This window comes from Pelodiscus sinensis, chromosome 2 (assembly GCF_052426305.1).
Source record: "Pelodiscus sinensis isolate ZL-2025 chromosome 2, ASM5242630v1, whole genome shotgun sequence".
Classification (NCBI taxonomy): domain Eukaryota; kingdom Metazoa; phylum Chordata; order Testudines; family Trionychidae; genus Pelodiscus; species Pelodiscus sinensis.
In genome coordinates, this window is record NC_143053.1 from 21398706 (window position 1) to 21420183 (window position 21478).

Here is a 21478-nt window from a genome sequence, read left to right on the forward strand (position 1 = left end):
GATCCACTGGGGCACCTTTCAGTCTTTCCCTAAGGCTGCCCGCTGCGAAGGAATTACGAATTCTAGCAGCTGAAATCTAAGGTGTTATAAGCTCTCTCTGTAAACTCATTGGGCGCCCGTCAACCTCCTCCAGGTTGCCCGCTGCAAGGGACCCCAGTCCCAGCAGTTGAAGTCTCAGGTGTATAGCACACACCACTCACTGTCCTGACCGTCGGCTGACAACCTGTCTCTTCCATGAGATCTGTGCCCAAAGTGCTGTGTATCTCTGTTCTTCTTGGGATCACGCTCATTTGGGGTCTTGCTTTCTGCTGGCTCTCTGCCTCTCATGTGCTTCCTATTTGTAGAGTGTCCTATTTACAGGGGTCCATGCTATAAACTTTTAACTCCATGTTGCTCTCAATCTCATTCAATCAGTCCCACCTCTTCACTGCTTGAACTTGGTAAGAAGAGGTGGTTGAATTATAGCAGCCCTTCACATTCCATGCTACTGGATAAAAGTAGAAAATCGGTTGAAGCATGCCATTATATGGGATGGGGGTAGTAAGACCAAAAATACTCCATCCCAACAGTTTGAACATTGCACCTACGTGGATATGGCTTCAGAGCCTTCAGCATGGACTCAGTTTTCTTGGCTGCTGGATCCCTGTTAGAATCTCATAATCCTTTATCTGTTATAAATCATATGGCAACATTTTCAAGCATGACCATATAAATCAAATCCACAAAGTGACTGCAAGTATAGTGTACAGCAGGGTAATTTTGCATACTGATATCCTGTTTACACATTCAAAATGGGTATTGGCATGCATAACCCACTTGTGATTGATCCTCCCTTTTACTTGCTGTGCTGCTGCATTCTTCCACCACCAATGAAATCAGTGGCTTCTTAGATTGTACTTATCCAGGAGGAATTAGCAGTAGAGTGAGTGTATTCAAACCTGAACATTCACATAGGCTACGTCTACACTGGCCCCAAATTCCGGAAAAGGGATGCAAAGCAGGTAAGTCAGAATAGGGAAATCCGCAGGGGATTTAAATATCCCCCGCGGATTTAAATAAACATGTCCGCTGCTTTTTTTCCGGCTTGGGGAAAAGCCGGAAAAAAGCGTCTAGACTGGCGCGATCCTCTGGAATAAAGCCCTTTTCCGGAGGATCTCTTATTCCTACCTGAAAAGGGCTTTATTCCGGAGGATCGCGCCAGTCTAGACGCTTTTTTCCGGCTTTTCCCCAAGCCGGAAAAAAAGCGGCGGACATGTTTATTTAAATCCGAGGGGGATATTTAAATCCCCCACGGATTTCCCTATTCTGACTTACCTGCTTTGCATCCCTTTTCCGGAATTTGGGGCCAGTGTAGACGTAGCCATACAGTTTAGCAAGTAAGTTCAATGTTTTTCCCCCCTTTTCTGCTCCTACACTTACTGGGTGCTGGATCATTGTAAGGGGAGTTCTGGAAAATACTACGGCAGAAGTAGGGATCCATGAAATTGTTCATTCAATGCCTAGTGCTAGACGTGTATTTTGAAAGGAACAAAGAGGAAATATATTAAAATCTATTGTACATTTTCAAAGATAGATTACCACAGTTTATTCAATTCTGGTCAAAAATGCTTATGGTCATGGTTCACTCTTAACTTTTTGAGAATCTGCAAAAATCATTAAAGTCTTTACAGAATGTGCCACAGTGCAATGATAGCTGATTAAATCTTTAGAGCATGTTCTGACATTTTAAGAATGACCATACTTACTATTAAATAAATTACTGATGTTCCCATTGATACTGCTAAAGCCTGTAATACATCTCCTGAACATGCATTGAATTTGGTTTTGGTTACTATTTTAGGATCTCCTATAACTTAAATCAATCACTTGGATTTTTTTAGATCTATCATAAATGCAAATGAATTTATATTAATTGACTGTTGTTCCTTTCCTCTAATTTCTATATGCTTATATGGCTGTCCTCAGATGGGGCCTGATCCAGCACTTTTATTTACACTTGAATCTCTGTAAGCCAGGTTTCTGTGATCTGATAACACCCATGGTTTGGACCTTGACAGTGGAGAAGGAAATGGCTCTGTGCACTACTACTCTCTCTCTCTCCTCCAGCTGGGGGAATGGCTGCACAGCGAAGTGTTGGACTGGAGGCCCTCCCAAACCCTGCACCCCACTTCCCAGCACAGTCCTGCATCCTCCTTCCCTCCCAGGCACTACACCCCTGCTCCCGGCAACCTTCATTTATAGAGACAACCCACTGTCTGGAAAACTCCATAATCTGAAATAGTCTATTTCCCAGGGTTGCCAGATTAAAGAGGTTCAAGTGTATTTGTATTATCAGGGTACCTGGGAGCCCCAGTCATGAACCAGAACTCCATAGTGCTAGGTGCTGTACAGGATTGTCCCCCAAAGAACTTATAATCTAAGATCATTGGCCATGCCTTCAGCTGGAGCCGAGGACGATCCACAGTTCGCTGGATCACACCCACTGTGAACTGACAGCAGGGATCATCCCCTTTAAAATGTTTAGAAAGCACATATTGGCAATTACCATAATCACAATAAATGGTATGACCAGTGGCTCAATACAATAAAGTGCTGATTCTCGCCTGAATGACACAGACAAACTCTAGCCCTTTGAAGGATTAACTGCTACATGTTTAGGATAATAAAGTCAATTTATATTGATGTATACACACCCATCTATAAATAACTAAATTACGATAATGTCAAAAGTTATTTATTAATCCAGGAACTCTCAGGGCAGGAACAATATGTGGAAGCAATAATAAAACTCGACTATTGCACATACTTATCTTACTGAACAACAAAGCAGTTGTATCTGCCACTCATTCAAGCTAAGCAAAAATGGGTAACTTACATGTAAGTAATTATTTAATTTGAATTGGATGTATGCACTATCTGTTTAAATGCAATAATATATATATTAATCATGAGGATTTCAGATTAGAAATATGTTTTAAATGTATTATGATTTTGTTGTGTTTACCTGATCATTTTTACATCACTGCATATACAATGCAATGACATTGTAATATAGGTTCTGAATGTTTTAATAGTGAATATATTCTCATTAAATAGAGGGAGTACTGTAGAATTAAAAAACGTAGGCCCTCCACCTGAGGGTCATGTAATAAGGTTTGTTGTCAAAAAGAGATCACGGTGCAATGTAGTTTGAGAACCCATGACCTAGGGGTGTTCCTGATTCAGTGTGGGGCAGGGATATACTAGATGACTTCTTGAGGTCCCTTCCAGCCCTGCCTTCCTATGGTTCTATAATTTTCAAAGAACTTCAATGGGAGCTACAAGTACTCAGCACATCTGCCAATTAGGCAATTTGTGTCATCATAAAGAAGCAATATGCTTTGTATTTATATTTTTGAAACTCACAAATTAGCATAACATTTAGTTCTGCTGCTGTGTATTCTGAAAGAGTTAAAATAAACTCTGATAAAAGGCATCCCTGAAGTTAATACAGTTGCAGCAGGTCCTCTTTTAAGAGTTGAGTTATTTAATTGTAATTTTTTTGTAAATGCTTTTAGTGCATTTCAAAATGTAGAGCCATATCCCTTCAGCTGCTAGGCACTTGCAGCTTCCATAAGGCCATATCCTGAGGTCTTTACTCATTATTTTCTCAGCCAAACACCCATTGGCCTAGACTGTACCATTTGCACAGAGCCCTGTGTGGAAACCAGTGCACGGTATCAAGAGAGATTACGAATCAATGCCATTAGGAATTGCAGACTCCATGCAGATTGTTGCAATGGTGTGTCAGTCCAACACCGAAGGATAGTGCCAGGGTCTTGGGGAAATGGCTCCTCCATCCTCCCATTCCTTTCTGAGCCATTTGTTCCCCACGGGGACCAAGAAGCAAGCAGTCCTTGCTCACAGGGACTGCTATTTGGATCACACTGTGCACAGGCTGTACAGAGCTAGGGCAGAGAGGCTTCCTGTACACATGCTGTCTCCTCCTTATACAGACATCCCTGCATACCCAAGAAAGGGTAAATCACTTCAATTTTTCCTGCGTGAGGTGAGTCTAAAAGGGCTGAAGTAAACAAAAGTTTGAAGTAAATGAAAAAACTCTCACTGACTTCAATAGGAACAGTCAAGTGCTCATGTTGTTTACACCTGTTGGAAATGTAGGTGCTCGGCTTCCCTTGGGATTTGACTCCAGGAGCTTGGAACTAGGCTTGGAAATATTCTCTACTTCTGATTCTGAGTATCTCTTCTGAAGCACCCTTAAAACCTGTAGCCCTAAATAAGCAGTTTGTTCTTCTCCTGTTTCACATTTCACCATAATATTTTTTATTCGTGCTTTGTGTGTTGTGTTTTTTTAACTCCCCAGACCAAGTCGTACAGCCTTACAGAAAATGTGCGGGATTCAACAATAGGGGCCCCCAGTTTGTCAGCAAATGAGCCAGTAAGCAATTTTTTTTATGAGGGGTGCAAGAGGGCACACTTTACTATAGCACAAGCTGCACTGGCGTAAGACTGGCTTTCCTGGACTCTGCATTATGCATTATACTCTCTCTTTAGTTAAGGTTGAGACTAGTAGAGCTTGGCAGGAACCTGATTTTCATTGGTTTCACATAGTTTTTTCCCATTGTGAAACAAAATAAAAACCAAAAAGGTTGAAATTTCCCACAAAAATGAAATTCTAAAAATATTAATTTGAGGCCAGTCAAAACATTTCCATAAAATGGAATGATTTCTATAAAACCAAAACATTCAGTTCCTATTTCAACCTTTAATTTCCTAAATTCTTTTAAATATAAAAAAAATGAATTTAGGAAGTTATTTTTAAAAGAAAAGCTAAAACATTCAATTCCAAACATGTTAAAACAAGGTGTTGTCAAAATGCTTAATTTCAGGGAGGGAGGCTCCACATTTTTTTTCAAAACATGTCATATTTTACAAAAAGGGCATTTTTTTTCATCAAAAAATGCTTCAATGAAAAAATTCTGACTAGCTCTAAAGACTAGCTTCCTTTCATAAATCTAATTTGGGCTATAATGAGTCTGAACCAAAATTCCAGATCCCAAATCCTGAGATTTCCGTTGGGTTTCACTCTCTGGACAGGATCTAGTTTCTGCTTCTGCAGTAGACCAAAACTCTGGATCTCAATGATCCCATCCTTTAGAAGGTTCAAAGTCTGTAACTGTTTCCTCCTTTTGCAATCTTACATTCTCAATACTATCTGTAATTTTGATTTCTTTCTTAATTGTCCCAAATGGAATCAGATGGACAATGTGGGTGAGATATCTATCATGTTTGACCCAACAAAAGATACTGCCTCTCCCATCTTGTCTCTCCAATATACTGGGACTGACATGCTTACAATAACAGAACATACACCAAATAGAATCAATCAGTCTAAAATTTTGCATGTGTACTCTGCTGCTAGTAGAGGTGCTTTGGGGAAGGTTTCAGGATAATCAGAAAAGGTTTTCTGACCATTTGAAAAGCTGAGGCATTAATCACTTTTGAAAAATTGGATTACAGTTGTTTTTTCCGCTTGTCATCTCTGAAAAAATGCCTTAACCAAGAAACTCCGGATCTTGTTTATTTTATTGTTCTCCATGAATTTGGGTGTCTTTGAATAATTTCGAGACGGGTGAGTGATTCATTTTTAATTTAACCTGTTTTTTAAGAATCTCAGATAGTCCCATGAAGTCTCACATTCTGACTATAATTGTCATGAGGCTTCCTCCATCTGGGAGGTCTCTAAGGGTACGTCTAGACTACCGCGTTTTGTCGACGGAAGTTTTGTCGACAGATAGACAAAGAGCGTCCAGACACATTTGTTTGTCCAGACAACAAAGAGCGTCCAGACACATTGAGTTCTGTCGACAAAGCAAGCTGCTTTGTCGACAGAACTCCGTAGTATGGACGCAATGTTACAGGCAATAACACCTTCTGTCGACAGAGTTCTGTCGACAGAAGGTGTTATGCCTCATAAAATGAGGTATACCAGCGTCGACAAAACTGCTGAGTTCTGTCGACGTTATGTCGACAGAATTCAGCAGTAGTGTAGACGCTGGTATAGTTTTGTCGACAAAAGTCCACTTTTGTCGACAAAACTAGGTAGTCTAGACACACCCTTTGTAACAAAAAGGAGAGGGAGAGTCTGGCATAGACCAGGTAATTTGAAAACATCCAAGGTGTTTCTGTAAACAAGACTCAAACTTTAACAGCACTATCTCAAGAGGCAAACCCAGATATAAGGTGAGATAACATATATAAGTCTCTGAAGAAATATTGATTGGTACTGAAAACAGTTAAGCTTTGTCTGCTCTAATACTCAGAGGCTATGTCTACACTACAAGGTTTTTGCTCAAAAACCAGTGGAACGTCCACACCTCAAGTGTGTTTTTGCGCAAAAAAAATACAGTAAATGGACAGGACAGAGGGCTTTTGCCAGTAGTTATTCCTTTCCCCACGGGGAATAACTCCTTTTTGCGCTACAGCTCTTGCGCAAAAAAGCATGTGTGGACGCTCTGCAGGGGTTTCTTGTGCAAAAAGAGCCTATCAGAAAAAGCACAGGTGCTCTGATGGCCATTCTGCTAATGGCAATCAGAGCTTTCTTGCGCAAGAGCATTCATTCGATGTGCTTTTGAGGTGTGGACGTGCTTTTGCGCAGGAGGTTTTTGTGGAAGATCTCTTCTACAAAAATCTTCTTGTGCAAAAACCCTGCAGTGTAGACAAAGCCCCATGGGTGAAGCTGTATCTTTGCTCAAAAAAGGAGGCAAAATATGCTGATGTAGAGAAGGTGATAAAATCCATATCCCTAAAACAATGTCAATTAAATCTGCAAACAAGCTTAAAATGGTGGTTATAATCTGTAGTAATGGCTCAGCACATGCTGTATTATAATCAAGTGATCAGCAAAATTAAAGGAGCCAAATTCATCCCTAATGTACTTGAAATGAAACTGACTCTTAGGTAAACAACTTTTTGTTTGTGGCCTTGGTTTGTGTTTGACCTACAAACATGTTACTCAATAAGGAAAGCTCCAGTTCTGGAGCCACACAATTCTACCTCCTTACAAGGCAAATTCATGGGGATGTTACCAATAAAATAATGTTCTTTTTTGACTGCTTGTTCATGTGCATTCCAGTCAGGTGTGTGCACTTGGAAACAGGAAGATTTTTGCCTAGCGACAACTGTTGAATTACCCTAAACACCCTGTAGAATAGTGCCAATATGGCACTCAATATATAAACTTCCTGACCTGCCAACCTTCCCCCCCCCCCCCCGCCCAGTTCCTTCTTACCACCCAATGATGGCAGCTGGAATGTCTCACTCTTGCAATTGCTCCTAGCAGTAGTTAGTGTATATACTTCCCACAATTTATAGTTAGTTGTTAATTGTTCTTACTAGTTAGGGGTGGAAACTGCATTTCTTCTCTTTCCCCCAGGCCAGGAATGCCTCAGTCCCTGGTGTTTAAGGCTTGTTAAACTTCATCATCATCATCATCATCAACAATCATGGGCTCAACACCTGTTGGTGTCCGATGCCTCCCTCACTATTTCCTTCCATCTTTCCCTATCCAATGCAGAGTGGCTTAGTTTCTATAGACTAGCTCCGCACCAATCTACTATATCATCTACCCATTCTCTGTGAGGTTTGCATCCATTATGCACCAAACTTATGCCAAAAGGTGACCCATGCACACAGTGAAGGTCACCAGAAACAAAAGTCCCTCATCTGCAAGAGTTTTTGTCCACGGATACTGAAAGATCATGAGCGGAGACTCAGAATTCTGCTCATGGAGGCTGCACTTCACCCCTAGTCCAATTTGGGGCCAGACTCAACCCACAGCAGCACAGCCTCAGCACAGAGTTCTCCAGCGCTGATGACACATGATACAGCACTGAGTAAGGACTGGCATTGACTTGGCACTGACTGTAGAGGGAGTAGGCACAAATCTACCTCCCTGATGCCTCAGAAAAAGCAGAGACATGAGAGGGGCCAGTCCTCAAGCCCACAGAGTAATCAGTCTGCTACGACAAAGAACCAGATATAGCAGCAGCAGACCAAAGTAGCACCAAAATATACCATCTTTATGGCTGACCTTGAACAACATTTCCTCAGCTCTCTCCCCCTTGTACCCTTACTCTACTTACACTACATTGATGACCTCTTCATCATATGGACCTACGGGAACGAGACCCTCGAAGAATTTCACAGGGATTTCAACCATCAACCTCAGCCTGGAGCAGTCTACACAAGAGATCCACTTCCTTGACACTGCAGTACAATTGCATGATGGACACATTTCCACCACCTTATACCAGAAACCTACTGACTGTTATACTTACCTACATGCCTCCAGATTCCACCCAAGATACATTTCTCAATCTATTATTTACAGCGAAGTGCTAAGATACAACCAGATTTGCTCCAATCCCACAGACAGAGACAAACGCCTACAAGATATTTATAGAACATTCTTAAAACTGAAATACCCAGAGAAGTGAAAAAACAGATGGACAGAGCCAGAAGAGTACCCAGACATGAACTGCTTCAAGTCAGGCCAAGAAAAGAAAACAACTGAACACCACTTGTCATCACCTACAGTCCACAACTTAAACCCCTCCAACGCATTATCAACAATCTACAACCTATCCTGGAAAATGACCCCTCACTCTCACAGGCCTTAGAGAACAGGCCAGTCCTCACCTACAGACGACCCCCTAACCTCAAACAAATTCTTTCCAGTAACCATGCAGCACATCTCCATCATACTCATCCAGGAACCCACCCCTGCAATCAGTCCTGGAACCAATTCTTTCCACACATCTATGCAAGCGATATCATCACAGGACCTAACCACATCAGCCGCTCATGTAACTGCACATCCACTAATGTGATCTATGCCATCAAATGCCAGCAATGCCCCTCTGCCATGTATATTGGCCAAACTGGTCAGTCTCTATGGGAAAGAATTAATGGACACAAATCAAATATCCAAAAAGGCAACACATAGACACCTGTTGGGGAACATTTTAACTTGTCCAGGCACTCATTAATGGATCTCAAAGTCACCATACAGTTTCAGGCCAATTCCACAAGCCAACTCCACAGGGAAGCCTTGGAACTTAACTTCATTCACAGGTTTGATTCCTATCACAAAGGTATGAATAGAGACATTAGCTGGATGGCTCACTACGTTCCACATCCTAATGATATAAAAAACAAACACTGGGTACTTAAGAACAATTTGCAACTTCTCTATCAGCTTCATGTAGCATGGAGACTCTACCTGACTATTTCTTCCCCCACCGCCCCTCTTTTTTCTCCCTTCTTTCTCCCCATCCCCTATTTATTTCAAAACTGGACCTTTAATAACTCCATTCATCTGAAGAAGTGAGTTGTGCTCAGGAAAGCTCATGATACTATCTACAAGTTTTGTTAGTCCTTAAGGTGCTACATGACTATTTGTTTTTTAAGTTTTTCCAGTTACAGACTAACTTGGCTATACCTCTGAAGCTTTTTTATTGATGATTGTCTATTACAGTACAGTGGTATGAGGGCAAAGCTGAATGGATGATGGGTGAATAAATGGAAGATATTAATATTTTAAATGAACAGATGCAACTTTATAGCAAAAGTGAGGTGGAGTTCAGATGTATATTTTGATTTTGCAGTTTTTAATAAAGGGCAGAGCCCTTGAACTATTTATGGGCACCTTCTATTATAAAAATTAAAGAAATATAAATAATTATATACTAACCCTGTACATTTTTACTCACTAGTTTAAAAAAAGTTTATTTGCATTTAGTTATTTTTAGGAAATTTTCAGTTACAGCTAGAATTATTAAGCAGTAACAGACGATGTGTCTATATGGTAAATACTTTGTTTTTATCTACTGTACGTTTCACAAGGAAGACCTCTTCAGTGCCTCCCAAGTGCCTGATAGTTTCAGTTGCTGAGTTGCAGCTGCTGCAGCCTTCACAATATGTATTGTGATATAATCGGTGGTAATCTGCAAGGCACATGAGGGTGGCATTGAAATAAAGTGATATATTGCTCTGAACATTCCTGGAAGCAGATGTAGCTGTCTACCACAGTGTGTAACAAGAAAATTGAAAACTAGCCAAACAAAAATTAAAGGTCTACTGATTGGAAAAGTGCAAAGGAAGAGCCCACACAACACACAAGCCCTGTACACAACAAATTCAGATAAAATAAATCCTGTATCCTCAACTTTGGAAGCCCTCGGGACCACAACGATACTCACAGCACATGCCAAGGACTGCAATTTAAGTGTGGTTGCATATACATGCAAATATATATGCAAATAGCTTCTTTCACACTGACGGGTATGAATCCAAAGCACTTCCCACAATGTTCGGTGCTCCCAGCACCTCCAGGGGGTCTAGAAATGCTGACACCCTGTACCCATCTGTTCCAGCGTCTTTCAATGCTCACCCCGCCTGGGAGGCACCTCGCCACTGTGACGCATGTTCCCAGTGGAGTCCATGTTCAAAGGATCCTACCCATGGGCTGCATGTTGAGCCCCGCGTAAACCCAAACCATCCCGAGGGCCACAAACAAATGGGTTGCACGATGGGCCGCATGTTGAGTAGCCCTGGGGACTAGATGATTCCTGTAGTCCCTTCTAACCCAGCAGAGTGGAAAGGCAGCACTGTCCCTGGTCTTGGCTCACATTCTACTTAGTGTGATGATGATGCTTCCCAACAGATATCATCATCTATAGCAATCAAGTTTCATTGGCGGGCAGACAGTAATTGCTCCGGCTTCTTCCTGAGCAGCAGCAAGATTTTAACATCCTACTTTATGTGACATATATTACTGTATCGCAAAGCAGCTTTTGCTTTAGTCAACAAGGAAGCACATCAGTTTACATTTGAAAGGAGTTGGTGTTCCAAATTATCTAAATTTTTCATAACCTTCACACTGGTGGAAGCAGTTCATAGCTTTCAACTAATTTCTACACAACCTTAGGATGCATTCTCACCCTGTGACATTCTGTTGAGCTATCAACTGGATATTAGAACTTGCAGTTCTACACATCACAAAGTGGGTCAAAAAGTGTTCATTGACCAAGAGCACACTGACAAAACTGCCCTGTTTGTGGAGAAGTCAGAGAAGGTCAGCCCTTGCTCTCCCAAATCTCCAAGATGTCTCATGAGATCAAATATCTCATGGCAGAAGATGAAGGTCCAGAGTTTCAGAACTGGCTCGTCAGAACCCCTGACAGAGGTAGGATCAAGTACCATATAAGAGTGTTGATGCATTTGTCTATGGAGGCTGCAAGCAGAGTTCAAATTGTCACATGAAATTGGATGTTTTTCAACAAATAGGTCTTGCCACTTCCTGCATGCCAGAGAGCAGTGTTTCGTGAAGACAAAGTGAAGACCTTTTTAGTGAGTGGGAGAGTTAAATCAGGGCTGCACGTTGAAAGAAGAGGCCAAGAATCATCGTTATCTGCTGTGCCATTGCTGCCTTTCATTGTTTGCTTGACTTTAACTTACAATCACTGGTTCTTGTTCTGCCTTTCTCCATTAGATTCAAGAGAGCTTTAGAATCTTATCTCCCCATGAAGGTACTAATTCACTGTAGTCTAGTGGACTCCAGCTTTTTTCTGCTCCTGCTGGTTAATGTTTTAGGTTGTGTCTAGATACATGGCTCCGTCGACAGAGCCATGTAAAGTAGTTTACCCAACATAGTCAATGAAGCAAGGATTTGAATAATCCCTGCTTCATTAAAATAAAAATGACCACTGTGCTGTGTCGACAATCAGCTGATCCAGCTCAGCGCTGCAGTCTAGACATAGAGCAGTCTACAAGGTAAGCCTTTGTCGACCACTACTGTAAACCTTGTTTCACGAGGCATAAGGGAGCGGTCGATAAAGGCTTCCCTTGTCGACCGCTCCACGTCTAGACTGCCGCGCTGTGCCGGATCAGCTGATTGTTGACACAGCTCAGTGGCCGTTTTTATTTTAATGAAGCTGGGATTATTTAAATCCCCACTTCATTGACTCTGTTGGGTAAACTACTTTATATGGCTCCGTCGACGGAGCCATGTAGTCTAGACACACCCTTGTAGTCCAAGGACTTTCTCACTCAGTCTTCTTTCTGACTTTCCAGATGTCACAAAACCATTAGCTATGTGTCATTCATCTGCTCATTACAATCACATGTACGTTGTGAGAAGCAATGGGATACATTCTCTGTTCAGATAACAGAGCATCTTCTTGATAAGGTTGGGGTGTGGAATAACATTTTTAAATGTGCCAAACTGAAGCGAGAGTAACATATTTTTGCATTTTATTTTTAACATAAAGATCTGCATGGACATATGAGTGACATTAGTTATGCTATTTATAATTCAAACCATCCCTTGTGAACAAAGGTTTATAGTTCATCCTAATAAAAGAGGGTGTTACCACTTCCACAGGGTGTGACATCCTGAGATATTAAGAATTCAAGATTTAATTATAATGCCTTCTATTTCTCAATTCAGTACTGTTAGTTTAGTTAACCTTGGCTTTCAGTTACATTACAGCTCCTCAGAAGCTTCTGTTACAGTGAATAATTAATCCTCTATATGTATGCACCAATTAATAATTAATCATGTATGCATTGATTTGCTGAAGGTTGCCTTCTGAGAGCACAGTGTATTATACACAACTTTATTAATGAAATTTGCACCTAATGCCTAGTTGTTATAGTATTAACAAGTATGCTATATAATAGTCTATTATGCGGTTATGGACAAAGAAAAGGAAACCATGCAAATGTTCAGGATAGATGTTTGGTAATAGAACTGGTTCATTGTCTAGATATAGGACACGCCTGGAAAGACATTGGATCTTAAGCTGGATGATCTACAATGAAACATACTACAAATCTGTACATATAAATAGTATTTTCTGTGACAATTTCCAGAATTTCTGAAGTGTTTTCCTGATTTTTTTCCATGTTTAATTTTATGAAAATTATGGTTCTTTTTTAATTATAAAGACTGACTTGTATTGTTTGTTAATGAAATTCCTTAGAATTCTGTTAAAAACTAGCCCTTTCTTCCTTCTTGCATACTGTTAACTCCTTTGACTTCAAACAGAGTTGTACCTCTGAATCTGAGCATGAAATTGGCCCAATAATTGTAACAGGCTTTCATTTTATCACTGTTCTCTAACTTCTTCCACATATTCCAGAGTACATGCATATATCTGCTCCGTTGCTAAATGTGTCAGGTATGTCCCAATAGTCCATGGGGCAATGAAAGGCAGCAGAAGCACATCAGATGAATGAGTTAGGTTTATAAAAGGTTAAAACTCCATCACATAGCTGGGGTCACTGATTCTAGTGGTTAGTTACATAGTCCTTTTTTAGTTTCCTAAAATGAAATGTAAAGAAAATATATTAACCAAAACCAAGCACAATGTAAGGCAGCCAAGTAATAAAGCATCTAAAGGTCAGGGTAAAACACCTGAGCCCTTCTAATACATGAAGGGATTATTCCAACTCTTATTAAACATCTGTCAATAGCTATGATCTACAAATCTCAGTGTCTTTTTCACCACATGGGCACTTTGTAAGGGCCTGTGTTTACTGCTCCTGATACTGTACACTGTTAGTGAATGAGCGGGCTTGTGTTATTTCTGTCAGTGAATGATCCTTGTCACTAGCATTCTAGATATGTTATTCCCTTGCTATTGTTTTAAGGATTTCTTTTTCTCCTTTGGGACTGCTTTAAATTTGGTGGTGTAAACGGATAAAAATAGTTATTTTGACATGCTTCAGGATAATTTTTGTTGGAAATCTAACTCTCTCCTTCTCTTTTGCATTAGGGGTCACTAGATTTGTTGTTGTTTTGTTTCTTCTGTTCTAGTTTCCTGATCTATGGTTCTTTTCTAAGTACTTCTTAGTTATTGTCATGAGCTCATAAAACACTAGGTCACTCCCATAAGTGTCTACACAGGTGAAGTGTGTTGTGGTATTAACCATGCTAAGTATAGATCCCTTCAATCTGCCAGAGCTTTTATTTTGTATTCAGTTCTTTGATATTTGTGCTGACTTTTCTACCAACCCTATTGGTTATGCATCCTAAGACTTGACATACATGCTTGAACTAATAGATCAAAGAGAATAGCCAAAATGATACACTGACTCTTGTGGGGCATTGTCTGTTATCAATTCACGTGAAATTCTATGGCAGGCAAACCGATTTACAATGTGTTAGTAAATTGTTGCTTGATGTGTTGTTCAACAGCTCAGTTTTGACCACTAAAAAGAAGTAATCTATTCCATTTAATTCAAATAGATCTGTGCCAACCTTGTATGAAGGCAACCAGGAATCTTACGTGATTTTATTTGTTTTTTGCATTTTGTTTCCTGCATTTCTGGAAGATTTCAAACTTCATTACTTTTTTGCTAAGTAAATTAAGGGATACAACAGCATTTCAGATTACTGACTGACAATCAGATTACTTATTGAGAACATAAATGTGCTTCACATAAACTATTTTCAGTGGTAGTGTGGACAGGACCTAACAAGGCTAAAATTCAAAAGTGAAACTGACCTGTCCAAGGCATAGCTGAGTTGTAAGGACATGGGTTGAGTTGTCACATCTACTCAACAAATTTTAACCATGCTGTAACCAAGTCAGACACAATCCAGTGAGATAAGAACCTAGATAATAACTCAATAATAGTTGTAATGTCCTGGGCCACTTAGAACAGCATGAAAAAAATTCCCAACATTGTTTCACTGGGAAACTTGCCTATAATCTGATAATTTGATACTTTCAATATGAACGTTCACTGTCAACAAAGCATTATTATCCCAACAAACAACTACAGTGCAGGAAGTGATTATCTAATCTAGCAATAGCCGTAAAAATGTTATAAATTAAGCAATGACTCACTCCATGTTGTTTTAAGTGAATATCTATAAAGCCATGATTTGCGTCAAAGACTGTAGTGACCCATCTTCAGACTTTAGTCACTACAATTTAGTGAGAATTGCAAAGACTTCTTTAGTACTGTCTACTCGGCAAGTGTGTTGTTTCCATGGGGTTAGAAAGATTTATCTAAGTCGGATGGTCACCCTATGCATGGGAGGCCTCCTAAAAGGTCTTATTGCATCCCATGCTCTTGAAGTAACATAAGAACATAAGAACGGCCGTACTGGGTCAGATCAAAGGTCCATCTAGCCCAGTAGCCTGTCTGCTGACAGTGGCCAGCACCAGGTGCCCCAGAGAGGATGGACCGAAGACAATGATCAAGCGATTTGTCTCCTGCCATCTCTCTCCAGCCTCTGACAAACAGAGGCCAAGGACACCATTTTATCCCCTGGCTAATAGCCTTTTATAGACCTAACCTCCATGAAATTATCTAGCTTCTCTTTAAACTCTATTATAGTCCTAGAGGAGGCTGTGAAGGCTAGGAATTTTTGAATCCCTAAAGCAGGAATTTTTGAATCCCAATCCCAGCAGTGCAGCTGATTCAGTTGTTGTCTTGGGCAGTTCACTTAAGGAGTGTCTAGACTACAGGGTTTTTTCAAAAAAAGTGTTCTTTTTTCTAAAGAAAACGCCCCCTGCATCTAGACTGCTGCCGCATTCTTTTGAAAGTAAAGCGGCTTGCTTTTTCGAAAGTACTGGTTGTAGTCTAGATGCTCTTTTTCGAGAGAGACTTTTTTGAAAGTATCTTTTTAAAAAGCCTCTTTCGAAAGAAGCTTGCAGTCTAGACGTAGCCTTAACCTCTGACTCACATTTCCCATCCATAAAATTGTGATGATGATTTGTCACTCAAAGGGTGCTCCCAGGATTAATTACAGGCCCATATACAGTGGAGGTGTGAAGGATGTGAAAGCACCTGCTTGGTCCCCCAAGTAAGCATGCTCCAGCCGGACAGGGGAAGGCTGAGGCTGATTTCCCCACTTACTTGGGAGATCATGGGGGATGCATTCACTCACACCCTTGTGGTCCACATTTACAAAGAAAGTGCGTGCACGCACACACACACACACACATACACACTCCGGTGTACAGGCCTGAATTAGTTAATACTTTACTGTGATTTAAAGCTTGGTTAAAGCTTTAGTACAGCAGCCAACAGTTCTCAAATTGTGGGTGGGGAGAGTGGATTGTGAGCCCATTTTAATGGGGTCGCCAAGACTGGTGTTAGGTTCTGGGACCTGAAACTGAAACTGAAGCCTGAGCACCTCCCCCTACCACACCTGGGGCTGAAGTTGGGGCAGCCCCTTGACTCAGGCTACTTTCAGAAAGTCTTTTGGGTCCCAGATTGCATTAGATATGCTATGAGATAAAGATATTGTGCTGGTAAGATTGTTAGTGTGTCTTCCGCCTTTCAATATGTTTTTGTAAAATAGTCTCCAATAATTTCCGCCAGCATTACCTCATGCTGGGTGCCTCTTTTTAAAATGATCAAATAGACTATTAATACTTTATTTCCATAGTTAAATATTAAACTGTCCCAGAGCTACACACTTGTGTAAATAAAGTGGAGATAGACCAGATGTCTGCAGTGCACCTTTGAACTCCTCAAATTAAAACACAAGCCGTCTCTTTCAAACAGAGTTGGTATTTATATTTCTAGGGACTTTTAGATGCTTATTGGTCAATTCTCTATGGACTGAATTCTGCACTCTGTACTCAGTCCTGACTCAGATAAAATTCCCATTAGCATCAGAAGGGCACAGATATTCCAGTACTGGATAAATAAATTGTACTGAGTACTGTCTTCATGATTTGGCCCAGCTCCGTGATATCAAGCTTAACATACAAACTTAATTATAATACTTTATTCAGTCTATAATTTAACATTTGTCAGTATTATTAGTGTCTACCTTGCGCTAGATAAGGCATTAATAATTATATCTTGCATTCATGTTATTCCTTTAATTCGGACAGATCCTAATTTATAAACAATAAACATTGCATGGAAGGGAGCAGTTTCTAGTACGCTGATGATAAAGGAGAATGGAATAAACAATGTTGACATTAAACCAGTTGTGGGCAACATGTGGCATGCGGGCTGCATGAGGCTCATAAGGATAGCACTGGTGGGCTGCCAGACCGGATGTGTACCTTGCATCTGCAGGTATAGCTGTCTGCAGCTCACATTGGACACAGTTTGCCATTCTGGGCCAATGGGAACTATGGGAAGTGGAGGTCAGTAAGTTCCTCCCTGCAGCTCCCATGGGCCGGGAACAGCAAACTGTGGCCAATAGGAGCTGTGGGTGGCCATATCTGAGGACACAGGGTAAACAGCCTATCTGGTGGCCCACCAGTGGCTTGACCTGCGGGGATCACAGGATACCCACCAACATATTAAACTATCAAAATTAGTATATTTAGAATTAATATATATTGAGACCAATGAGGCAGTTCATACCTTATCTAAGCAATTGTTCTAATTAGCCCCTGATCTTGCCTATCTTAAACTATCTATTTTAGATTACAGAATCATAGAATCTTATGACTAGAAGAGTCCTCCGGAGGTCATCGAGTCCAGCCCCCTGCCCAAAGCAGGACCAACCCCAACTAAATCATTCCAGCCAGGGCTTTATCAAGCCGGCACTTAAAAACCTCTAGGGATGGGGATTCCACCACCTCCCTAGGTAACCCATTCCAGTGCTTCACCACCCTCCTAGTGAAATAGTTTTTTCTAATATCCAACCTAGACCCACTGTAACTTGAGGCCATTGCTTCTCGTTCTCTCATCTGTCACCACTGAGAACAGCCTCTCTCCATCCTCTTTGGAACCTCCCTTAAAGTAGTTAAAGGCTGCTATCAAATCCCCCGTCACTCGTCTCTTCTGCAGACTAAATAAGCCCAAATCCCTCAGCCTCTCCTCTTAAGTCATGTGCTCCAGCCCCCTAATCATTTTGGTTGCCATCCACTGGACCCTCTCCAATGCATCGATCTGCTTTCTGTAGTGGGTGGCCCAGAACTGAATTCAATATTCCAGATGTGGCCTCACCAGTGCCAAATAAAGTGAAATAATCACTTCTCTAGATCTGCTGGGAATGCTCCTCCTAATGCAACCTAATATGACATTAGCCTTCTTGGCTACAAGAACACACTGTTGACTCATATTCAGCTTCTCATACACTATAATCCCCAGGTCCTTTTCTGCAGAACTGCTGCTTAGCTAGTCGGTCCCCAGCCTGTAACAATGCTTGGAATTCTTCCGTCCCAAGTGCAGGACTCTGCATTTCTCCTTGTTGAACCTCATCAGATTTCTTTTGGCCCAATCCTCTAATTTGTCTAGGTCACTCTGGACCTATACCTCCATCATATCTACACTAGCTTAGTGTCATCCACAAACTTTCTGAGGGTGCAATCCATCCCCTTATTCATGTCATTAATAAAGATGTTGAACAAAACCAGCCCTAGAACAATCCTTGGGGCACTCCGCTAGAAACCGACCGCCAACCAGACATAGATCTGTTACTCACTACCCGTTGAACCCAAGAATCAAGCCAGCTTTCTAGCCACCTTACAATCCATTTATCCAATCCATATTTCCTTAGGTAATTTCTTGCTGTCAAGAATTATGTGGGAGACCATATCAAAAGCTTTTCTAAAGTCAAGGTAGATCACATCCACTGGCTTCCCTGTATCCACAGAGCCAATTACCTCATCATAGAAGGCAATCAGCTTGGTCAGGCATGACTTGACGTTGTTGAATCCATGTTGACTATTCCTGATCAATTTCCTCTATTCCAAGTACTTCAAAATGGATTTCTTGAGGATTCCCTCCATGATTTTTCTGGGGACTGAGGTGAGGTTGACTGGTCAGTAGGTCCTTGGATTGTCCTTCTTCCCTTTTTAAAAGATGGGCACTATATTTGTCTTTTCCCAATCATCTGGGACTTCCCCCGGTCTCCACAAGTTTACAGAGATAATGGCCAAAAGCACTGCAATGACATCTGCCAACTCCCAATCCAGCCCCACTGTGTATGGCCAACTTTTCTAAGTAGTTCTTAAGCTGTTCTTTCTCCACTGAGGGCTGCCCCCTCCTTCCCAGACTGTGTTAGCTTGTGCAGTAGTCTGGGAGCTGATCTTGTCTGTGAAGACAGAGGCCAAAAAACAGAAAAAAAAATCACAAGATCTGTAGGGTAAGGGATATTTTTGCAAGGTGTTGTATAAATGCAGGGCATTACCTAAGTGATCAACAACAATTATTAATAAAACTAGAAGACTTACCTGGCATTTCTCAGATCCTTCAGGACAGGGAGCTAGTGGTGTGGGAGTGCAGGAATCAGGGCAGGAGGTTGGGTTTGAGGGGGGCTCTGAGCAGGGGGTGAGTGTGCAGGAGTGAAGGCAGAGGCTGGGAAGGTTGGGGGGCTCAGGGCAGGGGGTGAGGATGCAGAAGTCAGGGCAGGGTTTGGGGTGTTGGGGGCATCAGGGAAGGGGGTTGGGGTGCCAGAGTCAGGGCAGGAGATGTGGGTCCGAGGGCAGGGGTTTGGGTTTTGGGGGACTCAGGGGAGGGTGTGGGGAATGGAAGAGTCAGGGTAGGATTTGGGGGTGTTCAGGGCAGGGGGTTAGAGGGACAGGAATCAGGAAGGGGTGAGGGCTCGCAGCAGGGGGTGAGGTGCAGAAGTGAGTACAGGGGTTGGGGCTCATGGAAGGGAGTGGGGTGTAGAAGTGAGGACAGGGGGCTGGGAGGCATGAGGGATGATGCAGGGGGGTGCAAGGTAGGGTTACAGTATGGCGTGGGTCTTAGGACAGGACTGGGTGCAGGGATCAGGGCAGGGAGTAGTGGGCTCAGGGCAAGGGGCTGGGAGGTCTGTAGGACTTACCAGGGCTACCAGTGGTGGCAAAGGTTACACTGCTCAGGGGAGAGGCATGGTTCCTGGCCCCAGTTTCTCTTCCAGAGTGGGAGAGCAGGCCATGGTTCCTGGCCATGGCATCTTCTTGGGGGAGGGGTGGCAGTTCCCTATCCTGGCATCTCCTGGGGGGCTGGAGCTGCACTGGCCAGCCCTACTGTCTCCTCAGGTAAAGGGGGCTGGGCCATAGGTCCCAGCCCTGGCATCTCCTCCGGGGGGGGGGGGGAAGTTGGGTCATCAGTTCCTAGCCCTGGAGTTTCCAGGGGGGAGCTGGGGCCCCATTGGCTGGCCCCAGCATCTCTTCTTGGGGGGGGGGGGGAGCCAGGCTGCAGTTCCCAGTCCCAGCATCTTCTCAGGAGGGGGGCAGGACTGTGCTGCCCAACCCCAGGGGTGGTGCTAGGAGGGCCATGGCGGGGGGCTGGTCTTCCGCTTCCCCCCACATCTGACACTGCAGCCAAGAATTAAGACAAGGGCTTAATTGGGGCAGGGGGACCACTTACCCAGTCTGGTGGCCAGTAATGTGGAAAACCCCATCCCTAGCTGGCCACTCTCTTCCAAGTGCGGCCGCCACCCAGTGGGTTGGCACTCTGTAGTAAAGCTGTTCTTCCTAACAGCCCTCTCCCTCTCCATGTTATGGGAAACAGTCAGATTCCAGGCACATCCCGTTTCCTTGGATCAATCAAACCCTGGCCTTGCTTTAAGTTAGTATAAGAGGAAGCTGTATACCAAATTTGGTGGTCCTAGCTTTTACCATTTAGGAGGAGTTCTTGAACAATCAGACTCACAGAAGGCTAGACTGACTCACAGACAGACAGATGCACAAACGCTTTAAAATATATATATCGGTATCATTCATCAATACCTGTTATATTTATTTGAGATTATAGAAAGATAATAAACAAATTATTTAAAATATTTATTTGGCAGATGGTAACTAGATTTAGAATCACAGAATCATAGGGCTGGAAAAGACCCCAGGATGTCATCGAGTCCAGACTCCTGCCAAGAGCAGGATTTGAGTTATTTCATCTGCTCCTATATGATTTGTTCCCAGTGAAGCAGCCACATCAGTGTAGAGGTACCCTAGGGGTGCATCTAGACTGGCAAGATTTTGCGCAAAAGCAGCTGCTTTTGTGCAAAATCTTGCCGCCTGTCTACACTGGCCGCGAGTATTTGCACAAGAACACTGACTTTGTACTGTACAAAATCAGTGGTTCTTGCGCAAATACTTTGACACTCCCGCTCAGGGATAAGCCCTCTTGTGCAAGTATTTTTGCACAAGATGGCCAGTGTAGACAGGCAAGTTAATTTCTTGCGCAAGAAAGCCCGATGGCTAAAATGGCCATCGGAGCTTTCTTGCGCAAGAGAGCATCTACACTGGCACAGATGCTTTTGCACAAAAGATGTCTTTTGCGCAAAAGCATCCATGCCAGCGTAGACGTTCTCTTGCGCAAATACTTTTAACAAAAAACTTTTCCGTTAAAAGTATTTGCGCAAATCATGCCAGTCTAGACGCAGCCTAGGAAAGCACTGTAGATAAGGTATACTGGCAAAGGAAAATGACAATGTTATAGACTCACTTTGAACAGGTGTGACTACACAAGACAGGTTGAAATGAGGGACTGGACC

The 21478-nt window shown here is 42.3% G+C and overlaps 1 protein-coding gene across 1 annotated transcript in view; it reads left to right on the top strand.

The window, feature by feature from the left end:
- Positions 1-2767: 2767 nt before the first annotated feature.
- ANXA13 (annexin A13) overlaps positions 2768-21478 on the top strand; it is a 42495-nt gene continuing 23784 nt past the window's right edge. Inside the window, exon 1 of the mRNA XM_006137480.5 lies at positions 2768-2877. Coding sequence (XP_006137542.3) covers positions 2863-2877 — 15 coding nt within the window. The 5' untranslated portion in view covers positions 2768-2862. The remainder of the gene's footprint in view (positions 2878-21478) is intronic.